We start from the raw sequence: 21,855 nt of genomic DNA, 5'->3' as shown, positions 1-21,855 counted from the left end.
GTATTCTCAAACATACAGAATATGGAACTTCTGAGTATTTTATTTCCATAGCTTTCCGTGGAATGTGATGTAAAGATACAGAATGTGAGTTATTAACTTTATTTTAATATGATTTAATACCGTGAAAACAAGGTAGCAGAGAACTCCTATATTTTCACCTAATTTTTGTCAAGATGTGCTATTTAGGTCATGCTTCACCTATTCTTTATGTACTGACATAGCCAAATCAATATCATCAATACACAGAAAGAGCCTTTTATGGAACTTGGAGATAAAGCAACCTTCGAAATCTTTCTACAGGCATGGTTTCGTTATGGAATCCCCACCCCTAGTCCCTGCTGAGGGGAGTGGTGCTGAGTGCCTTCTTAAGCATAGGTGGCCATGCTGTGTACCACATATGTCCACTGGCATGTCAACTGGACCAAGAATGCACACCTAGGTGGGTTAGCTGCTCATGAGTAGACTCAGAGTGAGACTTGCCCAGGAAGGGTGAGGTGATTGTGTACTTGTGGATTCTTGCTCTTCTGAGTATGGCTTGATCCTAAAAGAGAATCAGCAGTTGATAGAAGCACCAGAAAAGTAAAGACACAAAGAAGCAGGCAGTAGTGACCGTGAGATATCAGAAGACATGAGTAAATGCAAGTAACGGATAAGCAGAGGCCATTAAGACAGAACAGAGCGAGAGGCAATTGGTTAGGAGGGACACAAGTGACAGAAGCAACATGTGTGCTAAAAGGACGATGAAATAACCCACTTCAGAGAATTACATTGGCTCTCTTGACCCCCTTGCTTGGCCATGTTACAGTCTCCTCCTTAAGACCTACTTACTTTGTGATCCTTATTGTTTCCTCCAAGCCTGGTGTGCGGTCTTTCTTGGTTTCTAATCAATCCTGGCCTCAGAATTAGGATTGTCTTCTGAATGTTCAGTTAATCCTCAAATTTTGATAGAATCTGAATGAATTTTTGCGTGTCCTTGTAAACAAAAGAAGAAACAAATACAATGGAATGTATTCAGTTGGGAATGACTCGATACAGAGCAGGTTAAGTTAGTACTCAAAGCATTTTGTGAAACTGCAGCTATTTCTTCCCACTGTCATGTGTGTCCCTGCTGCTGGATGCTGTCTTCCCAACCACTGTTGCCTGACAAACTATGCTACTTGTTGTGAAAGGGATAATGATACACCGTGCTAGTTATGAAATGATTTATTGACAACAGCAATTTAACAGCAGAGGAATGGCCGAGCACAGGGGATCTAGCAAAGCGCCAGCATTATTCTGTGGCTCAGAGAGACAGCCCTGAGGAGACTCTGCACAACAGGACCTGCCTGGCACCATCCAAACTCCTTGATGTCCCAATAAACAAAACCTGCGTGTTGCCTGGCACCAAGGTGGAGTCAGAGGGAACATGGAAAGGCTCACACAATCCAGCTATGACCAAAGGTGCCCCTCCTTCACTGTTGCTGCCAGATTTACTCAGCAGGAGTTAAGGCTACAGTATTCAGAAATCTTAAGAGAAATCTACAGAGGGATTGGTTCAAGATGGTGGGGTAGAAGGACACGCACTCACTCCCTCTTGCGAGAGCACCAGTATCACAACTAACTGCTGAACAGTCATCTACAGGAAGACACTGGAACTCACCAAAAAATATACCCCACATCCAAAGACAAAGGAGAAGCCTCAAGGAAACGGTAGGAGGGGCACAATCACGGTAAAATCAAGTCTCATAACCACTAAGTGGGTGACTCACAAACTGGAGAACAATAATACCACAGAGGTCCACCCACTGGAATGAAGGTTCTGAGCCCCACATCAAGCTTCCTAACCTGAGGTCCGGCAACAGAAGGAGGAATTCCCAGAGAATCAGACTTTGAAGGCTAGTGGGATTTGATTGCAGGACTTTGACAGGACTGTGGGAAACAGAGACTCCACTCTTGGAGGGCACACACAAAGGAGTGTGTGCATTGTGACCCAGGGGAAGGAGCAGTGACCCCGTAGGAGACTGAACCAGACCTACCTGCTAGTGTTGGAGGGTCTCCTGCAGGGGTGGGGGGGTGGCTGTGTCTCACTGTGAGGACAAGGACACTGGCAGCAGAAGTTCTGGGAAGTACTCCTTGGCTTGAGCCCTCCCAGAGTCTGCCATTAGCCCCACCAAAGAGCCTGTGTAGGCTCCAGTGCTGGGTCACCTCAAGCCAAACAACCAACAGGGAGGGAACCCAGCCCTACCCATCAGCAGACAAGTAGATTAAAGTTTTCCTGAACTCTGCTCACCACCAGTCCCTCCCATCAGGAAGCTTGCACAAGCCTCTTAGATAGCCTGGTCCACCAGAGGGCAGACAGCAGAAGCAAGAAGAACTACAATCCTGCAGCGTGTGGAACAAAAACCATGTTCACAGAAAGATAGACAAGATGAAAAGGCAGAGGGCTATGTACCAGATGAAAGAACAAGATTAAAACCCCAGAAAAACAGCTAAATGAAGTGGAGATAGGCAACCTTCCAGGAAAAAAATTCAGAATAATGATAGGGAAGATGATCCAGGAACTCAGAAAAAGAATGGAGGCAAAGATCGAGAAGATGCAAGGAATGTTCAACAAAGACCTGGAAGAATTAAAGAACACAAAGAGAGATGAAGTGAAAAATACACTAGAAGGAAGCAGTAGCAGAATACCTGAGGCAGAAGAGAGGATAAGTGACCTGGAAGACAGAATGGTGGAACTCACTGCCACGGAACAGAATAAAGAAAAAAGAATGAAAAGAAATGAAGATAGCCTAAGAGACCTGTGGGACAACACTAAACACAACAACATTCGCATTATAGGGGTCTCAGAAGTAGAAGAGAGAAAGGACCAGAGAAAATATTTGAAGAGATTATAGTCGAAAACTTCCCTAACATTGGAAAGGAAATAGCCACCCAAGTCCAGGAAGTGCAGAGAGTCCCAGGCAGGATAAACCCAAGGAGAAACACGCCGAGACACGTAGTAATCAAATTGACAACAATTAAAGACAAAGAAAAATGATTGAAAGCAACAAGGGGAAAACAACAAGTAACATACAAGAGAACTCCCATAAGGTTAACAGCTGATTTCTCAGCAGAAACTCTACAAGCTAGAAGGGAGTGGCACGATATGTTTACAGTGATGAAAGGGAAGAACCTACAACCAAGATTACTCTACCCAGCAAGGATCTCATTCAGATTCAATGGAGACATCAAAACCTTTACAGACAAGCAAAAGCTAAGAGAATTCAGCACCACCAAACCACACCAAATGCTAAAGGAACTTTTCTAAGTGGGAAATACAAGAGAAGAAAAGGACTTACAAAACAAACCCAAAACAATTAAGAAAATGGTAATAGGAACATACATATTGATGATTACTTTAAATGTGAATGGACTAAATTCTCCAACCAAAAGACACAGGCTCGCTGAATGGATACAAAAACAAGACCCATATATATGCTGTCTATAAGAGACCCACTTCAGACCTAGGGACACATACAGACTGAAGGTGAGGGGATGGAAAAAGATGTTCCTTGCAAATGGAAATCAAAAGAAAGCTGGAGTAGCAATACTCAGATAAAATAGACTTTAAAATAAAGAACGTTACAAGAGACAAGGAACGACACCATATAATGATCAAGGGATCAACCCAAGAAGAAGATATAACAATTATAAATATATATGCACCCAACATAGGAGCACCCCAATACATAAGGCAAATGCTAATAGCTATAAAAGAGGAAATCGACAGTAACACAATAATAGTGGGAGAATTTAACACCTCACTTATACCAATGCACAGATCATCCAGACAGAAAATTCATAAGGAAGCACAAGCTTTAAATGACACAATAGACCAGGTAGATTTAATTGATATTTATAGGACATTTCATCCAAAAACATCAGATTACACTTTCTTCTCAAGTGCACATGGAACATTCTCCAGGATAGACCATACCTTGGGTCACAAATCAAGCCTCAGTAAATTTAAGAAAATTGAAATCATATCAAGCATCTTTTCTGATCACAATGCTATGAGATTAGAAATCAATTACAGGGAAAATAATGTAAGAAACACAAACACATGGAGGCTAAACAATATGTTACTAAATAACCAAGAGATCACTGAATAAATCAAAGAGGAAATAAAGAAATCCCTAGAGACAAATGACAAAGAAAACATGACGATCCAAAACCTATGGGATGCAGCAAAAGCAGTTCTAAAAGGGAAGTTTATAGCAATACAATCCTACCTCAAGAAACAAGAAAAATCTCAAACAATCTAACCTTACACCTAAAGGAACTAGAGAAAGAAGAACAAACAAAACCCGAAGTTAGTAGAAGGAAAGAAATCATAAAGATCAGAGCAGAAATAAATGAAATAGAAACAAAGAAGAAAATAGCAAAGATCAATAAAACTAAAAGCTGGTTCTTTGAGAAGATAAACAAAATTGATAAACGTTTAGCCAGACTCATGAAGAAAAAGAGGGAGAGGCCTCAAATCAATAGAATTAGAAATGAAAAAGGAGAAGTTACAATGGACACTGCAGAAGTACAAAGCATTGTTAGAGACTACTATAAGCAACTCTATGCCAATAAAATGGACAACCTGGAAGAAATGGACAAATTCTTAGAAAGGTATAACCTTCCAAGTCTGAAGCAGGAAGAAATAGAAAATGTGAACAGACCAATCACAAGGAATGAAATTGAAACTGTGATTAAAAATCTTCCAAAAAACAAAAGTCCAGGACCAGTTGGCTTCACAGGTGAATTCTATCGAAATTATAGAGAAGAGCTAACACCCATCCTTCTCAAACTCTTCCAGAAAATTGCAGAGCAGGAAACGTTCCCAAACTCATTCTATGAGGCCACCATCACCCTGATACCAAAACCAGACATAGATACTACAAAAAAAGAAAATTACAGACCAATATCACTGATAAATATACACGCAAGAATCCTCAACAAAATACTAGCAAACAGAATCCAACAACAGATCAAAAGGATCATACACCGTGATCAAGTGGGGTTTATCCCAGGGCTGCAAATATTCTTCAATATATATAAATCAATCAATGTGATACACAATATTAACAAATTGAAGAATAAAAACCATATGATCACCTCAATAGATGCAGAAAAAGCTTTTGACAAAATTCAACACCCATTTATGATAAAAACTCTATAGAAAGTGGGCATAGAGGGAACCTACCTCAACATAATAAAGGCCATTTACGACAAACCCACAGCAAACATCATTCTCAATGGTGAAAAACTGAAAGCATTTCCTCTAAGATCGGAACAAGACAAGGATGTCCACTCTTGCCACTATTATTCAACATAATTTTGGAAGTCCTAGCCACAGCAATCAAAGAAGAAGGAATACAAATTGGAAAAGAAGTAAAACTGTCACTGGAGATGACATGATACTATGCATAGATAATCCTAAAGATGTCACCAGAAAACTAGTAGAGTTAATCAATGAATTTGGTAAAGTTGCAGGATACAAAATTAATGCACAGAAATCTCTTGCATTCCTATACACTAACAACGAAAGGTCAGAAAGAGAAATTATGGAAACAATCCCATTCACCGTTGCAACAAAAAGAATACAATACCTAGGAATAAACCTATCTAAGGAGGTAAAAGCCCTGTACTCAGAAAACTATAAGACACTGATGAAAGAAATCAAAGATGACACAAACAGGTGGAGAGATATACCATGTTCTTGGATTGGAAGAATCAATATTGTGAAAATGGCTATACTACTCAAAGCAATCTACAGATTCAATGCAGTCCCTATCAAATTACCACTGGCATTTTTTACAGAACTGAAACAAAAAATCTTAAAATTTGTATGGAGACACAAAAGACCTGGAATAGCCAAAGCATTCTTGAGGGGAAAAAACGGAGCTGGAGGAATCAGACTCCCTGACTTCAAATTATACGACAAAGCTACAGTAATCAAGGCAGTATGGTACTGGCACAAAAACAGAAATATAGATCAATGGAACAGGATAGAAAGCCCAGAGATAAACCCATGCACCTATGGTCAGCTAATCTATGACAAAGGAGGCAAGGATATATAATGGAGAAAAGACAGTCTCTTCAATAAGTGGTGCTGGGAAAACTGGACAGCTACATGTAAAAAATGAAATTAGAACACTCCCTAACACCATACACAAAAATAAACTCAAAATGGATTAAAGACCTAAATATAAGGAGAGAGAGTATAATACTCTTAGAGGAAAACATAGGCAGAACACTCTATGACATAAATCACAGCAAGATCCTTTTTGACCCATCTACTAGAGAAATGAGAATAAAAACAAAAATAAACAAATGGGACCTAATCAAACTTAAAAAACTTTTACACAGCAAAGGAAACCATAAACAAGATGAAATGATAACCCTCAGAATGGGAGAAAATATTTGCAAACAAAGCAACTGACAAAGGATTAATCTAGAAAATATACAAGCAGCTCATGCAGCTCAATATCAAAAAAGCAAACAACCCAATCCAAAAGTGGGCAGAAGACCTAAATAGACATTTCTCCAAAGAAGATATACAGATTGACAACGAACACATGAAAGGTTGCTCAACATCACTAATCATTAGAGAAATGCAAATCAAAACTACAGTGAAGTATCACCTCACACCAGTTAGAATGGGCATCATCAGAAAATCTACAAACAACAAATGCTGGAGAGGGTGTAGAGAAAAGGGAACCCTCTTGCACTGTAGGTGGGAATGTAAATTGATACAGCCACTATGGAGAACAGTATGGAGGTTCCTTAAAAAACTAAAATTAGAATTACCCTGTGACCCAGCAATACCCCTACTGGGCATATACCCAGAGAAAACCATAATTCAAAAAGACACATGCACCCCAGTGTTCATTGCAGCACTGTTTACAGTAGCCAGGTCATGGAAACAACCTAAATGCCCATCGATAGACTAATAGATAAAGAAGATGTGGTACATGTATATAATGGAATATTACTCAGCTATTAAAAGGAACAGAATTGGGTCCTTTGTAGGGATATGGATGGCCTAGAGAGTGTCATACAGAATGAAGTAAGTCAGAAAGAAAAACAAGTATTGTATATTAACGCATATATGTGGAATTTAGAAAAATGGTACAGATGAACCAGTTTACAAGGGAGAAATGGAGACACAGATGTAGAGAACAAACGTATGGACACCAAGAGGGGAATACGGCGGGAAGCAGGTGGTGGTGGGATGAATTGGGAGATTGGGATTGACGTGTATACACTAATATGTATAAAATAGTTAACTTATAAGAATTTGCTGTATAAAATAAAATTTAAAAAAAACCTGGGATTCTCCTAATCCAGAAGGAAAAAAATCTACATGTGGAATTGTCCTTTATTCCTTCAAAGAGACAACAACATCAGCACCAGACGATCCACAGCAAACCCATGAAGTGACAGCTAGGGGCAGCCTGGCATCAACAGGGATTAGTGGGTCAAGCAATGGGCAGAATTCATAGACGTAAGCGAGGCAGAGGGTTTAAGCCAGGCTGGCAAGAGAAGCATTGGTAAATGCACCAAAGATGAGATTATCACCAAGGAAAGCACTGACCTGACAGAAAGCCTTTTATATGCTTCCTTTGGGAACTAAAGTTAGGAGCTGAGACCTCAGGTTGTAACCATCCGGGGCTGGAGGATTTAGGCAGAACCAAATGGGGGCACCAAGCCTTGACTTTCATTTCGTTGGCATCCAGCTGTTCTGCATTTGAACCAGCCCTTTTATTACAACAAATGATCTGTATTTGGCTGAGTTACAAATTCCTTTTATGTATGACAAATGGGGTCTGTTGTTCCTTTAGTCATATATGGCTGGGAAAGATTTGACCCTGATTTGAATACCAGTGTATGTGAGCACTAGTGGTACGTTGTACCATCCTCCTGCAATCTTAACAAATGACTATGACTATTAAAAAAAAAAAAAAAAAAGACTATGGTTTTTCACTGGCTGATTTGGTTTGAATGAGTAAATTATTTTTATTTCATTGCATTAACTGCCAGAACATTGAGTGAGCCGATAACTCCCTGGTGTTTCTGAGCTGCAAAGAACTATTATTTGGAATTGAATTTTTATTGATTTTCTTGTGCTACAATGACTTTTCTAACATAGTAGCATGAAAGGAAAATGAGAAAAAGGCCAAATAGGGAATAGGGTGAGGAAAGGGAGGCTGCCGCTTCCCATGGCCCGGCCCCAGATGAACTACTTATTGGCAGGTACTGCTGCTTCTGGTTGATCCTGTTGCTGATTAAATGATTTACAGGTTAGCCAAATACCTGGCTTCATCACCTTCCCCTCCTCTTCCCGTCTGCTTTGTTTCTAGTCATCATGTGCCTCGTTGGCATTCTGCTGTGGAACTGAGCAGAGGGACGGTGAAGTGGGTGCAGAAGCAAACAGGGTCATGCTCCAAATCGGTCAGTGTTGATGACTGTTAGTATCATTCATACTAGCAATGAAGATGAGAATGAATAAGTGTTACTTTAACGTCACTGTAGTACATTTATCTATTGGTGTTTTTGCTTCTCCTGGTCATTTTAACTACTGGAGACTTAGTTGTATATTAGTTTATAATAATCGTTCAGATGAGCTGAAATGGAAACTCACTGACTTATTCATTCCTTCAACGAATATTTATTAAGTGACTACTGTATACCCTTCCGGGTACTAGAGGAAAGGCAATGAACAAAACAGATGAAAGATTTTTTTCTCATGCACAGAGATTTCCCATACGTAAAATCAAAGAAGACTATCTTAGCACTTACTAAAGATTGAAAAATATAGTTCTTCTTGCTTCCTTTAATAGACATCGTAGGAGTGAAACTTGATAGAATAAAATGAAACAAAATGTACTTCTTCCCTGGCTTCTGATTCAGTTTGGTCTAGTTTAGAGAATCTTGACAACTTGTAGGAAAAGTGGGTTTTTTTTGGACATTATTTTTTCTGGCTATAAAAGTAATCCACATTCATCACAGAAAATTTTAGAAAATGCAGAAACAGATGCAGAAGATACTGAATATACCCGTATTCATACAGTAGCAAATCTTTGAAATGTTGAGTGATTTCTCTTTAGGGCTTTTCCTATGACATATGTATAGTAATCCCATACCAGTTGCTATTTAAAAAATTTTAAATCTTCAATCTTGATGTGTATGTATGCAGTTTGGTTCAGTTCCCTTATGCAAAATAATGTGAAATTATTATTTTTCTTCTTTCCATGGACCATGTGAGCATAAGTGAGATCGGAAGGTGGAAATCTATTTATGTTCCACCCTCTCAATATATATGAATAGAAGACCAAGTGTAATAAAAGAGTGTCCTTATATGATGTGATAACTTATGGAAAGAGAGGTAGCTAGGCAAGCATTTTGCAGAGACTTACAAGAAACAAGAGAGCCTCTATATGCAAAAAAAAAAAAAATTTTTTTTTAAGCCAGTAAAAGCCCTATTGAAACAGTAAATGAGGTACAGAGAGATAAAGATTCTTATTAAGTCAAGGTGCTAATAAGTGGCAGACCAAGAATTCAAACAAATACAGGCATACCTCGTTTTATTGTGGTTCGCTTTATTGCGAATACCGCGTTTTTTACAAATTGAAGGTCTCTGGCAACCCTGTGTTGAGCAAGTCTATCAGTGTCATTTTTCCAGCAGCATTTTTTCACTTTGTGTCTCTGTGTCACATTTTGGAAATTCTCACAGTATTTCAAACTTTTTCATTATATTCGTTATGGTAATCTGTGTAGTGATCTTTGATGTCACTATTGTAATTGTTTTGGGGTGCCATGAAGCACGCCCGTGTAAAATGGTGAACTTAATCCGTGAATTTTGGTCCACCAACCAGCTGTTCCCCCATCTCTCCTCCTCTCCTTGAGTCTCCCTATTCCCTGAGACACAATGATATTGAAATTAGGCCAATTAAAAACCCGACAATGGCCTCTAAGTGTTCATGTGAAAGGAAGAGTTACACATATCTCGCTTTAAATCAAAAGCTAGAAATGATTAAGCTTAGTGAGGAAGGCATGCTGAAAGCTGAGATAAGCCAAAAGCTAGGCCTTTTGCATTAAACAGTTAGCCAAGTCGTGAATGCAAAGGAAAAGTTCTGGAAGGAAATTAAAACTGCTACTTCAATGAAAACACAAATGATAAGAAGCAAAACAGCCTTATGACTGACGTGGAGAAAGTTTGAATGGTGCGACCAGATGTAACATTCTCTTAAGTCTAAGCCTAATCCAGAGCAAGACCCTACGTCTTTTCAATTCTGTGAAGGCTGAGAGAGGCAAGGAAGCTGCAGAAGAAAAGTTTGAAGTAGCAGAGGTTCATTCATGAGGTATAAGGAAAGAAGGGCATTTTCATAACATAGGTGAGGCAGCAAGTGCTGAGGTAGAAGCTGCAGCAGGTTATCCAGAAGATCTAGCTGAGATAATGAGGGAGGCTGTGCTAAACAACAGATTTTCAGTGTAGATGAAACAGCCTTCTAGTGGATTTGAAAATTTTAAGTGGTTTTTATTGTCCACCGCCAGATTTTCTTTTTAAATCATAACTCAAATACTTAATTCATTACTTTGTCTTCTCATTAGTTAGTTTATATAAAAAGGTAATGTTTTCAGAAAGGATATATGGCTACCTACAATCTCTTGAAATTATCATGTCTGAGACTATATTGTTATTAGTTTGCTCATGAATAATAACTTATTTGGGAATGGAAAATTAGTTCCCGTGCTTTTTTGCTAAAAACAAAAACATAGATTTGGTTACATAATTAGAGACTCTGGTATTTGCTAATACAGGGAAAAGTTTCCGTTGTAGCCTGCTTTTTGTTTCATTGTCAGTTCTTTCTTTATTTCAAATTTTATTTATTCATCGAGCTTTACGGAGAAGATATATTTGACAAATACCATTGTGTAACTTCAAGGAGCACAATGTGATGATTTGATATATATTTATATTGAGGAATGAGGACCACACTAATGTTAATTAACAGTATCCATCACCTCACACCGTTTTATATGTATAGTAGTGAGAACATTTAAAATTTACTCTCAATAAATTTCACATATACAATACAGTACTGTTAACTATATCCACTGTGCTGTATGTTAGGTCCCCAGAACTTACTCATCTTATGACTTGAAGTTTTATCCTTTAACCACCATCTTCCATTTCCCTCACCCCTCAACCCCTGGCAACCAACAATCTACTCCTTGTTTCTTTGAGTTGAGCTTTTTTAGATTTCACATATGTGGAATCATACATTATACGCTTCATCTGTGTGAGATCATGCAGTATTTGTCTTTATCTGATTTATTTCACTTACCGTGTGTGTGTGCATGTGTGTATCATATTTTATTCATCTGTTCATCCATCTGTGGACACTTAGGTCGTTTCCATATCATTGTAAGTAATGCTGCAATGAACATGGGGGTGTAGATATCTCTTCTAGATAGTGATTTTGTTTCCTTTGGATATGTATGCAGGAATGGGATTGCTGGATCATATGGTTGTTATTTTTTTCTTTTAATTTTAGGAACTTCCATACTGCTTTCCACAGTGGCTGCACCAATTTACATTCCCACCAACAGTGCACAAGAGTTCCCTTTTCTCTACATCCTCATGAAAACTTAACTCTTATCCTTTTGATATTGGCCATTCTAACAGGAGTGAGGTGATATCTCACTGTGGATTTGATTTTTGCATTTCTCTGATGATTAGTGATGTTGAACACCTTCTCATGTACTTATTGGCCATTTGTATATCTTCTTTGGAAAAATGTCTATTCAAGTCCTTTGCCCATTTTTTAAATTGGATTATTTGATTTTTTTTGCTACTGTGTTGAATGAGTTCCTTATATATTTTGTATAGTAACACCTTATCATATAAATGGTTTCAAAATATTTTCTCCCATTCCTTAGGTTGGCATTCACTTTGTTGATCATTTCTTTTGCTGCACAGAAACTTTTTAATTTGTTATAGTCTAACTTGTTTATTTTTTTCTTTTGTTGCTTGTGCTTTTGGTGTTATATCCAAAAAAATTATCGTCAAGAAGCTTCTTTTTTTCCCTTTGTTTTCCTCTAGGAGTTTCACAGTTTCAGACTTTATATTTAAGTCTTTGATCCATTTCAAGTTAACTTTTCTGTGTGGTGTAAGGGAAGAGTTTTTCTCTTTCACATTTCATTCTTTCACATGTGCATATATCCAGTTTGTCCAGCACCACTATTGAAGAGACCATCCTTTCCCCGTTTGGTATACTTGTATCCCTTGTCAAATATTGAACCATACATATGAGGTTTTATTTCTGGGTTCTCGGTTCTGTTTCATTGATCTATTTGTCTGTTTTTATACCTATACCGTACTGTTTTGATTACTACTGCTTTGTAGTACAGTGTGAAATCAGGAAATGCAGTGCTTCCTGCTTTGTTCTTTTTCAGGATTGTTTTGGCTCTTCAGGGTCTTTTGTGGTTCCATGCTAAGTTTAGGATTTTTGTTCTGTTTCTGTGAAAATGACATTGGGATTCTGATAGGGATTTCATTGAATTGGCTTTGGATAATATGGACATTTTAACAATATTAATTCTTCCAATCTGTGAAATTTTTAGTTACTTCTGTTTATTTACTGTAAAATACTTGTAAAATTATTTTTACAATTTTTAAAAATTTTGTTAATTCAAACTTTCAACTATGATATGTCCAGGAACTTTTTTTTCTTTTCAGAATTATTTTGCTTGTATGCAATGAGCTCTTTTGTATACTGAAGTTGGTTTGTTTTCCAGCTTGGAGAAGACATTGTTAGCATTATTAAATTAATTATCATTTATTTTCTTTGAGCTTGTTGTCTCCTTCTAAATTTCCAATGATACTTAAATCATATTTCTCTATCTCAACATTATCTTTTGTTATTTATTTCATCTTTTTTTCTGGTGAATTCATTATCATTTTATCATTTTCCTCTTAGCTCACTTATTCAACTTGTATTTATTAAGAACCTTCCCTGTATCAGCTGGTTAGTAGGCACTGGGACTATAAGGGTGAACATCTCAGACATAAAGCCCACATTCACTGAACTGATGATCTAGTGAGGAAAACAGATACGGAGTAAGCAATTATTAGAGCCCTACTAGAGGACATTTCTTAAACTGGGTTTTGCTGGATGCTAAGCCATTGCCTTCTATCTCTAAAACCACTGGTTTGTAAATTTGTGAAGCTAAGGCTGGGACTTCCTTGCCAGATCCCGGCTCCCTGTAAGGTTCCACCAATAGGGGGTGCCACAGGAGACTGGACAGTGAAATAGGGAAGAAGGGTACTTCTTTCTGTTCATTTTCTGTCTTTGTCACCATCATCCCAGCAGAGTTTCTTTATCTTAGAAGTGGCAGCTTCTTCTTGTTTCGCACTTATGTTTTTTAAGTACTTCCAGATCCAGCTTTATTATGCTCTCCCTCCATCCCCTTCCCCCAAGAGATGCCAGCGCCAGTCTGGTGGACAGTCTTTCTTCAGAGGTCTAGGTCTTGATGCCTTGGGTCCGTCTTCCAAGTTCCTGAGATACCAGCACCAAAACCCAGTGCCCTCTCCTTGGAGAACTGAGCCATCTCTAAGCTTCAAAGTTCTATAACCCCAGCCTCTTCCCTTCATTCCCCCATTCCCCATCCTTAGGGTGGGACCAGTTCCTAGCAGTTCCCCCTTTTGCCTTTTTAGCCCTTCAATTTTTACATTAATATTTTCTGTTAAAACATCTGGTGTGCTTTCTGTTTTCCTGCCTGGATCCTGACTGATAAATCTGTCTTCTGTTTCACTAGTTCAGTTTTCAGCAGTCTTCAGTATGCTGTCTACCATCTCCATGATATATATATATATATATATATATGTGTGTATATATATATGTGTATATATATATTTCTAATTCAGCAGTTATGTTGTTTTTTTCTTCCTGCATAGTGGCAGTTTTCTTGATCTCAGATGTTATCCTATTTATAAATCCCTACTCTAGATTCTCAGTTACTATTTCCTTTTGATTTTAAAGAACTTAAATTAGAAGTTATCTAAAAATGCCTCTTGTTTCCAGTCTTAGAGGAAGCCATTTAATTTCAGTTCTATGGTTTGTCTCCTTCATTTGTAACATAATTCTTTTTATATGGCTGGGGATGTTTTTCCTACTATTAGAAGTTACACAGGTTCCTATCTGAATCTTTCAAGCCTTGGAACTAACATAGGTTATAAAAGTATCTAGTTTGCCAGTTCAGAAACTAATTAGGTTGGGAATTCCCTGGTGGTCTGATGGTTAGGACTCTGCACTTCCAGTGCCAGGGGCCCGGGTTCAATCCCTGGTCAGGGAACTAAGATCCTGCAAGTTGTGCGGCATGGCCAAAAAAAAAAAAAAAAAGAGAAACTAATTAGGTTGGGTAACCTATCGTGAGAATCATAGGTAGAGTGGAAAGCATTTCCTTCTGTGTCTAAGAATTTATTTCCATAATTTTTACTATTTTCAGTAGCTTTCTGGAATTTGTCTGGTGTGTTTGCCCTCCTTGGGAATCAAAAATGCCAGTGTTCCTGCCACTAGTATTAGGCACAGGCCAGGACTCAGTGTCACTTGGGTTTCTCATTTGGTGGGATATCTAGTGTGTGGTGGGCTGCCTGTGATAAGTTGGATCCGTATATATGACACCCCAGTTGTTGCCTTACCCCCTACTCTACTGCCTGTAATCTTTAATCTTTGTATCTCCACATTTAGAAGTGTCCATGTACTTCTTGTTGGAACCCTTCAATGGTGATTGCAAATGTCAGTTGGGAAGATCAAGAAGTTGTGTGGGTCCTTTCTTCAGTCTGATCCTGGCTGTATGAGATCTACTAGAAATTTCTCAAAGCTTCTTGTTTATAGACTATACCCTTTCCTACATCCCAGTGTCAGTACAGGGTTTTCCTTCTTTATATACATATTTGCTTAGCTAGTTCATTGAGCAGGTGGGAATGGGGAGGAAAAACGACTTCGCTCTAGTTTTTCATCAGCCAATGTAGTTACTGTAGGGGAGTGTGGAAGTACCCGAAAACTATACATTTTGTTACCTTTTCCATTTCTAGTAAGCAAAGGAAGGAAACAGAAGATAAACTAGAAATAGTATAAGGCAAAATAGAAATCCACGCTCTTCATTTTCTGTGCTTCATTTGGTTGAATGCAGATTATTTGGTGTTGTCAAAACTGCAATCATCATGTAGCAGCCCTGGGTAAGACTTCCTTTAGAAAACAAAGCAATCAAAGAAAAGAAAAACATGGCAAACGAACCAAACAAAATTAACCACAAAAACACAACCCTTTCTTTCCATTAACAAACTGATGTGTCATGTAAGAGTCACTCACACTCTACAATAGATTCATTTCAATATAGAGTCATCCCCCTTATCTGTGGTTTCAGTTACCCATGGTCAACCTTACTCTGAAAATATTAAACGTAAAATTCCGGAAATAATTCATAAGTTTTAAGTCACATGCCATTCTGAGAAGCATGATGAAATCTCATGCCATCCAACTACATCCTGCCCAGGACGTGAATCATCCCTTTGTCCGAAGTAAACCGCCCATTAATCTCTTAGTAACCATCTCGGTTATCACATCAACTGTCCTGGTATCACAGTACTTGAGTTTAAGTAACCCTTCTTTTAATTGATAATGGCCCCAAAGTGCAAGGGTGGTGATGCTGGAAATTCGTATATGTCAAACAGGTGCTGGAAAGTGCTTTCTTTAAGGGAAAAAGTGAAAGTTCTTGACTTAATAAGGAAAGAAAAAATTGTATGCTGAGGTTGCTAAGATCTATAGTAAGCACAAATCCTCTATCCGTGAAATTGTGAGAAGGAAAAAGAAATTCATGCTACTTTTGCCGTCATACCCCATAATGGCCAGAATACATGATGAGTACTGAGTTAAGGTGGAAAAGCATTAAATTTGTACAATAAGATATTCTGAGAGAGAGATTACATTCACATAACTTTTATTACAGTATATTGTTTTAATTGTTCTATTTTATTATTAGTACTGTTGATCTCTTACTGTGCCTAATTTATAAATTGAACTTTATCATAGGTATGTATACATAGGAATAAACAGTATGTATAGGATTTGGTACTATCTGTGGTTTCAGGCATCCACTGGGGTTTTTGGAATGTATCCTCCATGGATAAAGGGGGGGTTACTATAGTCCTGATGAGTATATTAGTCATACAGGAAGGGGATTTCTGACTCAAGGATCCCTTGGGGGAGAGCAAAGGAGAATCTGTGGTCACATTTTGCAGGAAATGTGAGATTTTTCATTCTGGGGGTTACTCACATTTTCATCACTTGTAGTTTTGTCATCAGTTATGTGAACTTCCTCACACTTGGAGTCAGAAATTCTGAATCGTAAAGGCTGTGGCAATTTACAGATCTCCAGTAGAAGGAAGCTTGGCTTTACAATTTGGGGGACAGCAGAGAAATGGGAAAATGGATCCTGCCACCTGCCTACAGTGTGGGTCCTTGTAAGATCCTTTGCTTCAAATACACTCCCGAAGATCTCCGAATAGACAGCACTACCGACAGAAGACGTCAGTTGCCTCTGGGAGGGAAAACATTAATAGTAAAATTCCGAAGAAAGTGAATACATGGATTGCTGTTCTTTTTATTCATGGCGTGTTTCTGACTTGCTAAAAGCAAGTTTAATGTATTTATACAATTTATAAAGATGTAACTGATTCTGAAGCTCTGCTCTTTACAGAGAACATATTTCATGTTATTGTAAGCACTAAAGAAAATTAAATCAATAAATCCACAGCCTGTAATTTGAGATCCTCGATTGAAGAAAAATACATTGTCCGGGAGGGAGGGGGAAACCTTCGAAAGACTTGTAAAACTGTCTTCGCTCCACCAATCCCAGGCCTTCAAGTGCCAGTGGGAATTAAGCTTGTGCTGTAAAATTATCGAAGTGTTGTTATGACACCTCAAAAAGAAGCAAAGGCCAACTCCCACTCTTGTTAATGAAGCATATGCTTAAGTGGAAAGCTGTGCAAATGATGCTCTTTCTCTCTTTCGAACTGTCCCTGTATCCTTTTCCCTGAGAAAGCTTTGCTGGCGAGCAGTCAGATACTGATGTCTAGACACTTGGTGAATTTTTCCTCATCACTGGCACTAATACTCTCCGTGACCACTGGCAAGCCAATTAACCTCTCCAAGTGTCACCCTTCCACGTGTTATAGGTTAATAGTGCAGCTTGTTTGCAGAGAGCCTGGAACCTTCCATGAAACGCACTACATGGATACCCAACATTGCCGTTGGACTGGAGAGCGTTGTATCTTTTAATTATATGTTTGGTTGGATAGGTTATAGATTTTGTTGTGGTTGAATGTTGCCTCTTCTCCCTGGTTACAAATAAAAGACTAATAGGTAATCTCACTCTGTTACCATCTTCTAGAGCTCCCTAGAGGGTTAAGGGAATGGCAGAGGTTACAGGTTAATAATGCATTCTTTAGTTAATAAAATAAAAAATCACATGCATCTCAACTGCATAATAGCTGTGGATGGCAATTTATTAACCCAAGCGCTTTATCAGATACTCAGTAGGTAATGCTGGCACAGACTCATGAAATAATGAGGTTTGTTTTTTGTTTCCTGCTCCCTCCAGGAAATCTTTTATCCTTCACCTCAATATAGAACATTAGGGACACTTTTGTTAAGATTTCTTTCTTAACAAAAATGCTTGTGAATATTTAGGAACTCCTGAAACCAGTGACTTGTGTGTGTATCTAGGTTGTGACGTTCAGCTCACTATTTTATAATCTTTGGAGCAAATGTGGATCCTACTTGCCCCAGAGCAAAGTGTCATATCTTTCACGTTCTTTGCAGATTTACGGAAAAACTTCGAGCAAGACCCGCAGGGAAGGGAGGTTCCCATCGAAGGCATGATCGTGCTACACTGCCGCCCGCCTGAGGGAGTTCCTACTGCCGAGGTAAGATGAGGCCTGTTCCCAAGAGGGAGGGCCCGAGTCCTGTGTGCTACAGGTGATGAAAGCCAGCCTGGGTATGGGCTTGTTGCTGCCTGGCCCCATCTGCTAAAGATGGTGAAGAGACTGATGGAAGTAAGTTGGAAGAGGAAATTGTCTCTCCTCTAAGTTCTTGTTGACCCAAGCTCTTGATAGGCAGCCCGGGTAGGATTTGTTCTGTGCCTTTGCTTTTCGGGACCTCAGTGGTACAGGCAACATCTTCTGTGTCCTCCATCTGACCTTGGCTTCTGGATCAATCTAACAGGCAAATTCACGTGAAAAAGTGCAGAGAGAAGGAGGTCAGGCCCTAGTGCCAAGTTTCATGGATGTCTGCAGTTACTCATCCTTTATTTGCTTACGGGACAAACATTCCAGGAGTATTTGTTGTGTTTTAGGTGCTGCGCTGGCATGAGGGATACAAGAAGTGTTGAAGTCACAGGTCTCTGATCAGTTATCCATTGTTCACAGTGAGGCAGCAGGAATCCAGAGTCACTGTGGTTTTTGCTCCTTGCTTGTTTTCTAGAAACTTCTATCATATGGTTAGAATATAATTATCAGTAATAACACATTGTGGTAGTAGAGATGGTGTCCTTTCAGTCACTATTAAAAGACGTTCTGTTGGACTAGTAATATGGTTATTAAGGCAGTATTGTGCGGGGGTACTCAGAAGTATAAAGAATGCTTGGTAGAATCCTGTGTTTATAAATGTAGGCCTGAGTCAAGCAGTAGATAGGCCAGCTATGGCTTCTCTCTGGGAAGCTAGGAAACTGGCCTAAGAGCCGTGGTGGTTTAGTCACTGAGAAGTAGAGATATTTAAAAAACAAAAAACAAAAAAAAAGGATCCTTTGCCTCGCCTTTTAGCAAACACTGCTATGGGATTTTGCATTTGGAAGGACAAAAGAGTGGAAAGTATCAAGGGGAATGAAAAAACATACACACTTGCCAATCTAGACGGGAAGCCTGCAGGGTGGACACTATTCAAAGCTCAAATGCTTCCCCGAAATGAAGTAAACGGACTTGAAAATTAAAGTGAACATTCCATGCATGATGTGAAATGATGAGAAAGGAAAATGCTTATTTTTAGATTTGTATTGGGTTGGCCAAAAAGTTCGTTTGGGTTTTTCCGTAACATCTTATGAAAATCCCAAATGAAGTTTTTGGCCAACCCAATATTTAGTGTGAAACAAACAGATATTTGATCTACTTTGGCCCCCGCCTTGTTCTGTAGAGTGTGCCCTGGATTCCCGGGCAGGAGGACAGGCAGAGGGGCGTTAGTGCCCAGGTGAATGTCAGTCTCGTTGAGGATGCCCCACGCGCTCCTGGGAGTCTGACTTGGGTATCAGCAGTTGGCTATAGCCACCACCGGCTCTCATAACCAGGCTTCCTTCCCGGCCTGGGCTGGGTCACTCTGTCACTTTTGCCAACATCGGAGAGGACTGAAGATGGAAGGAAGGTCATGGTTTTATTAGCTGTCCTGTGGGAACCGAACATTCTCTGGACATCTAGAAATTAATTTTTACAACTGGAGGAGAACTTAGATATTTCCCTGGCACAGGCTTTTTGCATTTTAGAGGCAAGAAAACTGATGCTCAGACCAATGACCCAACAAAGGTCTTGCACCTATTTAAGCGATAACTGTTCGGTCTTCCAAAAGGTCCCCAGAGCACTCAGAGTAAAAGTCTATTTTATTTTGGCACCTTATGTGGTCCAGCATAACCTAGCCTGCTTTTGCCTCTGACCTCATCTTCTCCTCCTTAGCTTCTGACCCTGCTATAGCCACACTGGCCTCCTCACTCTTCCTCAGCTGCACCAGCCATGCAACTGCCCCAGGGCCTTTGCACGCGCTGGCCCCTCTGCTAGAACACTCTTCCCCGGTTATTACATCGATTCATCCCTTCCTTCAGGGCTTGCTTAGGTATCACCTGCTCAGTGAGGCTTGCTCGGGGCACTCTGATGAAAATGTCACTTCCCTACCCTATATGTATACTTTCAAGCCCCTTTCTCTGCTTTATATTAACTCAGCTCTTAGCACAAACATACTATATTTATTTGGCTTATTTTCTGTCTATTAGAACTTATGCTCCACGAGGGGAATTTTGTTCATTTTTTATCGCTGTATCCCCAGAACATAAAACAGTGCTTTTCATATCCAGGTGTTCAATAAATATCTGTTGAATATGAATGAAAAATTGTTTCCTGCCTTTATTCCTGAATATTTGAGCTTGTACCAGGACTAGCCCCAGACAAAACTGTGAAATCCACTAGGCTCTTGTTTTTTTTTTTTTTTTTTCTCCTATTCTGGGTACTAGAAAATGGGTAAGACCTTCTTCACTCGGTCTTTGAAGACATAAGTAGAAACAAAGAACAAAGGAGAGAAGGGTAAAGAATGTGCAGTCTGGAAAAGTATATAGAATAATAGCCAAAGGGGAAAATACACCTTGGTGTGTAAATACGTGCATGAGCGTGTACACATGCATGCACACCCACACACACGCATTGAAGCATCTTCCCAGAGACTGCAAGGATTTAGGAATTATAAGGACTCTGAGGCTGTTTGGGGCCATGGTTGGGAGGGAGGAGTCCTGTGGGGAAAGGGGTTAGCCTCTAGGAAGTAAGCAGCCTTCCTAGCTGTTCACCTACTTGGGAAGAGCTGAACTTGGGTTGAAGTTGAAGCAGCTCTTTGGACATCCCTCCGAAGGTTTCTTGCCCCAGCACGCTGTTCTTGAAGGCAAATGAGTCGTGCCTATTGGCTCAATTCATTTTCCATCTTTGTTTGCTTCTGATATGCTTTTCAGCTGTAACCACGGGAGCAGAACAGGATGTGAAAAACTTCCAATAGCCACACACACACTGATGTCAGTGAAAACATTTGGAAGAGTTGTTGAATGGTGGAGGAGGGAACACAGTAAATACAGACATGTCAGTAAGAAAGTATATTTTCTTTTCTGGTACCTACCCTCCTGCCAGATTTCCACACTGTAGGTATTTACTTCCTGTATTAGTTTCCTAGGATTGCTGTGTCAAATTACTACTTACTGGGTAGCTTAAAACAATAAAAGTGGCTTCTCTCACAGTTCTGGAGTCTAGAAGTCTGAAATCAGGGTGCAGGCAGGGTTAGTTTTCCTGGGGGCTCTAGAAAATGAGCTTCTCTCTTAGCTTCTGGTGGTTTCTGGCAATCCTTGGTGTCCTTGGTTAGTAGACACATTACTACAGTCAGTTCACATGGTATTCTTGTCTCTGTATCTCCATGTGTCTGAATTTTCCTCCTCTTATAAGGACATGAATTACTGGATCAGGGCCAACCTCAACCCAGTAAGGCCTCATGTTAATGTTCTGGGTCACACAGTACACCCTTTTCCAAATAAGGTCACGTGCACAGTTTACGTGTGGACATGAAATTTGGAAGGGGGCCACCCTTGAAATCAGTCCACTCCCCATTCCCCTTTTGACATCATATCACTCTTATTTTTAGGCATGTAGATGTCATTAGAAATAAATTTCAGAGCCAGGCTGGCTGAAAGTAGATAGAGGGCCATTTCAAGGAGCAGCTGTGGCTGTAAGATGGTTTAAAACAGAAATTCTGAGCTGAGGTGGGAGGTGGAGGAGAAAGCTTTGTTTTCTACATTTTGTATTATAGATGAAAATAGAGAGTGTTTCAGCTACACTGTGGGTTAATGGCTGTTGTGAGGCCCTAACCAGCTTTTATAGCGTCATCTTAAGGCGGGAAAGCATCTGGGTTCCAAACAACTTGAGTTACTTTGAAATTTCACTTATTTGTGAGTTGGATACTACCTGTATCTGTGCACCAATATTTACAGCTG

At 39.4% G+C, this 21,855-nt stretch overlaps 1 protein-coding gene across 5 annotated transcripts in view; it reads left to right on the top strand.

Annotated features, from left to right (window-relative positions):
• UNC5D (unc-5 netrin receptor D) overlaps positions 1 to 21,855 on the top strand; it is a 582,894-nt gene that overhangs the window by 353,869 nt on the left and 207,170 nt on the right. For all 5 annotated transcript variants that reach the window (XM_082374962.1, XM_082374961.1, XM_082374959.1 and 2 more), the window contains exon 4: positions 17,898 to 18,001. In XM_082374962.1, the coding sequence (XP_082231088.1) occupies positions 17,898 to 18,001 (104 nt within the window). The remainder of the gene's footprint in view (positions 1 to 17,897; positions 18,002 to 21,855) is intronic.

Source organism: Balaenoptera borealis (genome assembly GCF_965194805.1).
Source record: "Balaenoptera borealis genome assembly, chromosome: 21".
NCBI lineage: Eukaryota > Metazoa > Chordata > Mammalia > Artiodactyla > Balaenopteridae > Balaenoptera > Balaenoptera borealis.
This window is presented reverse-complemented; position numbering and strand designations above follow the sequence as displayed.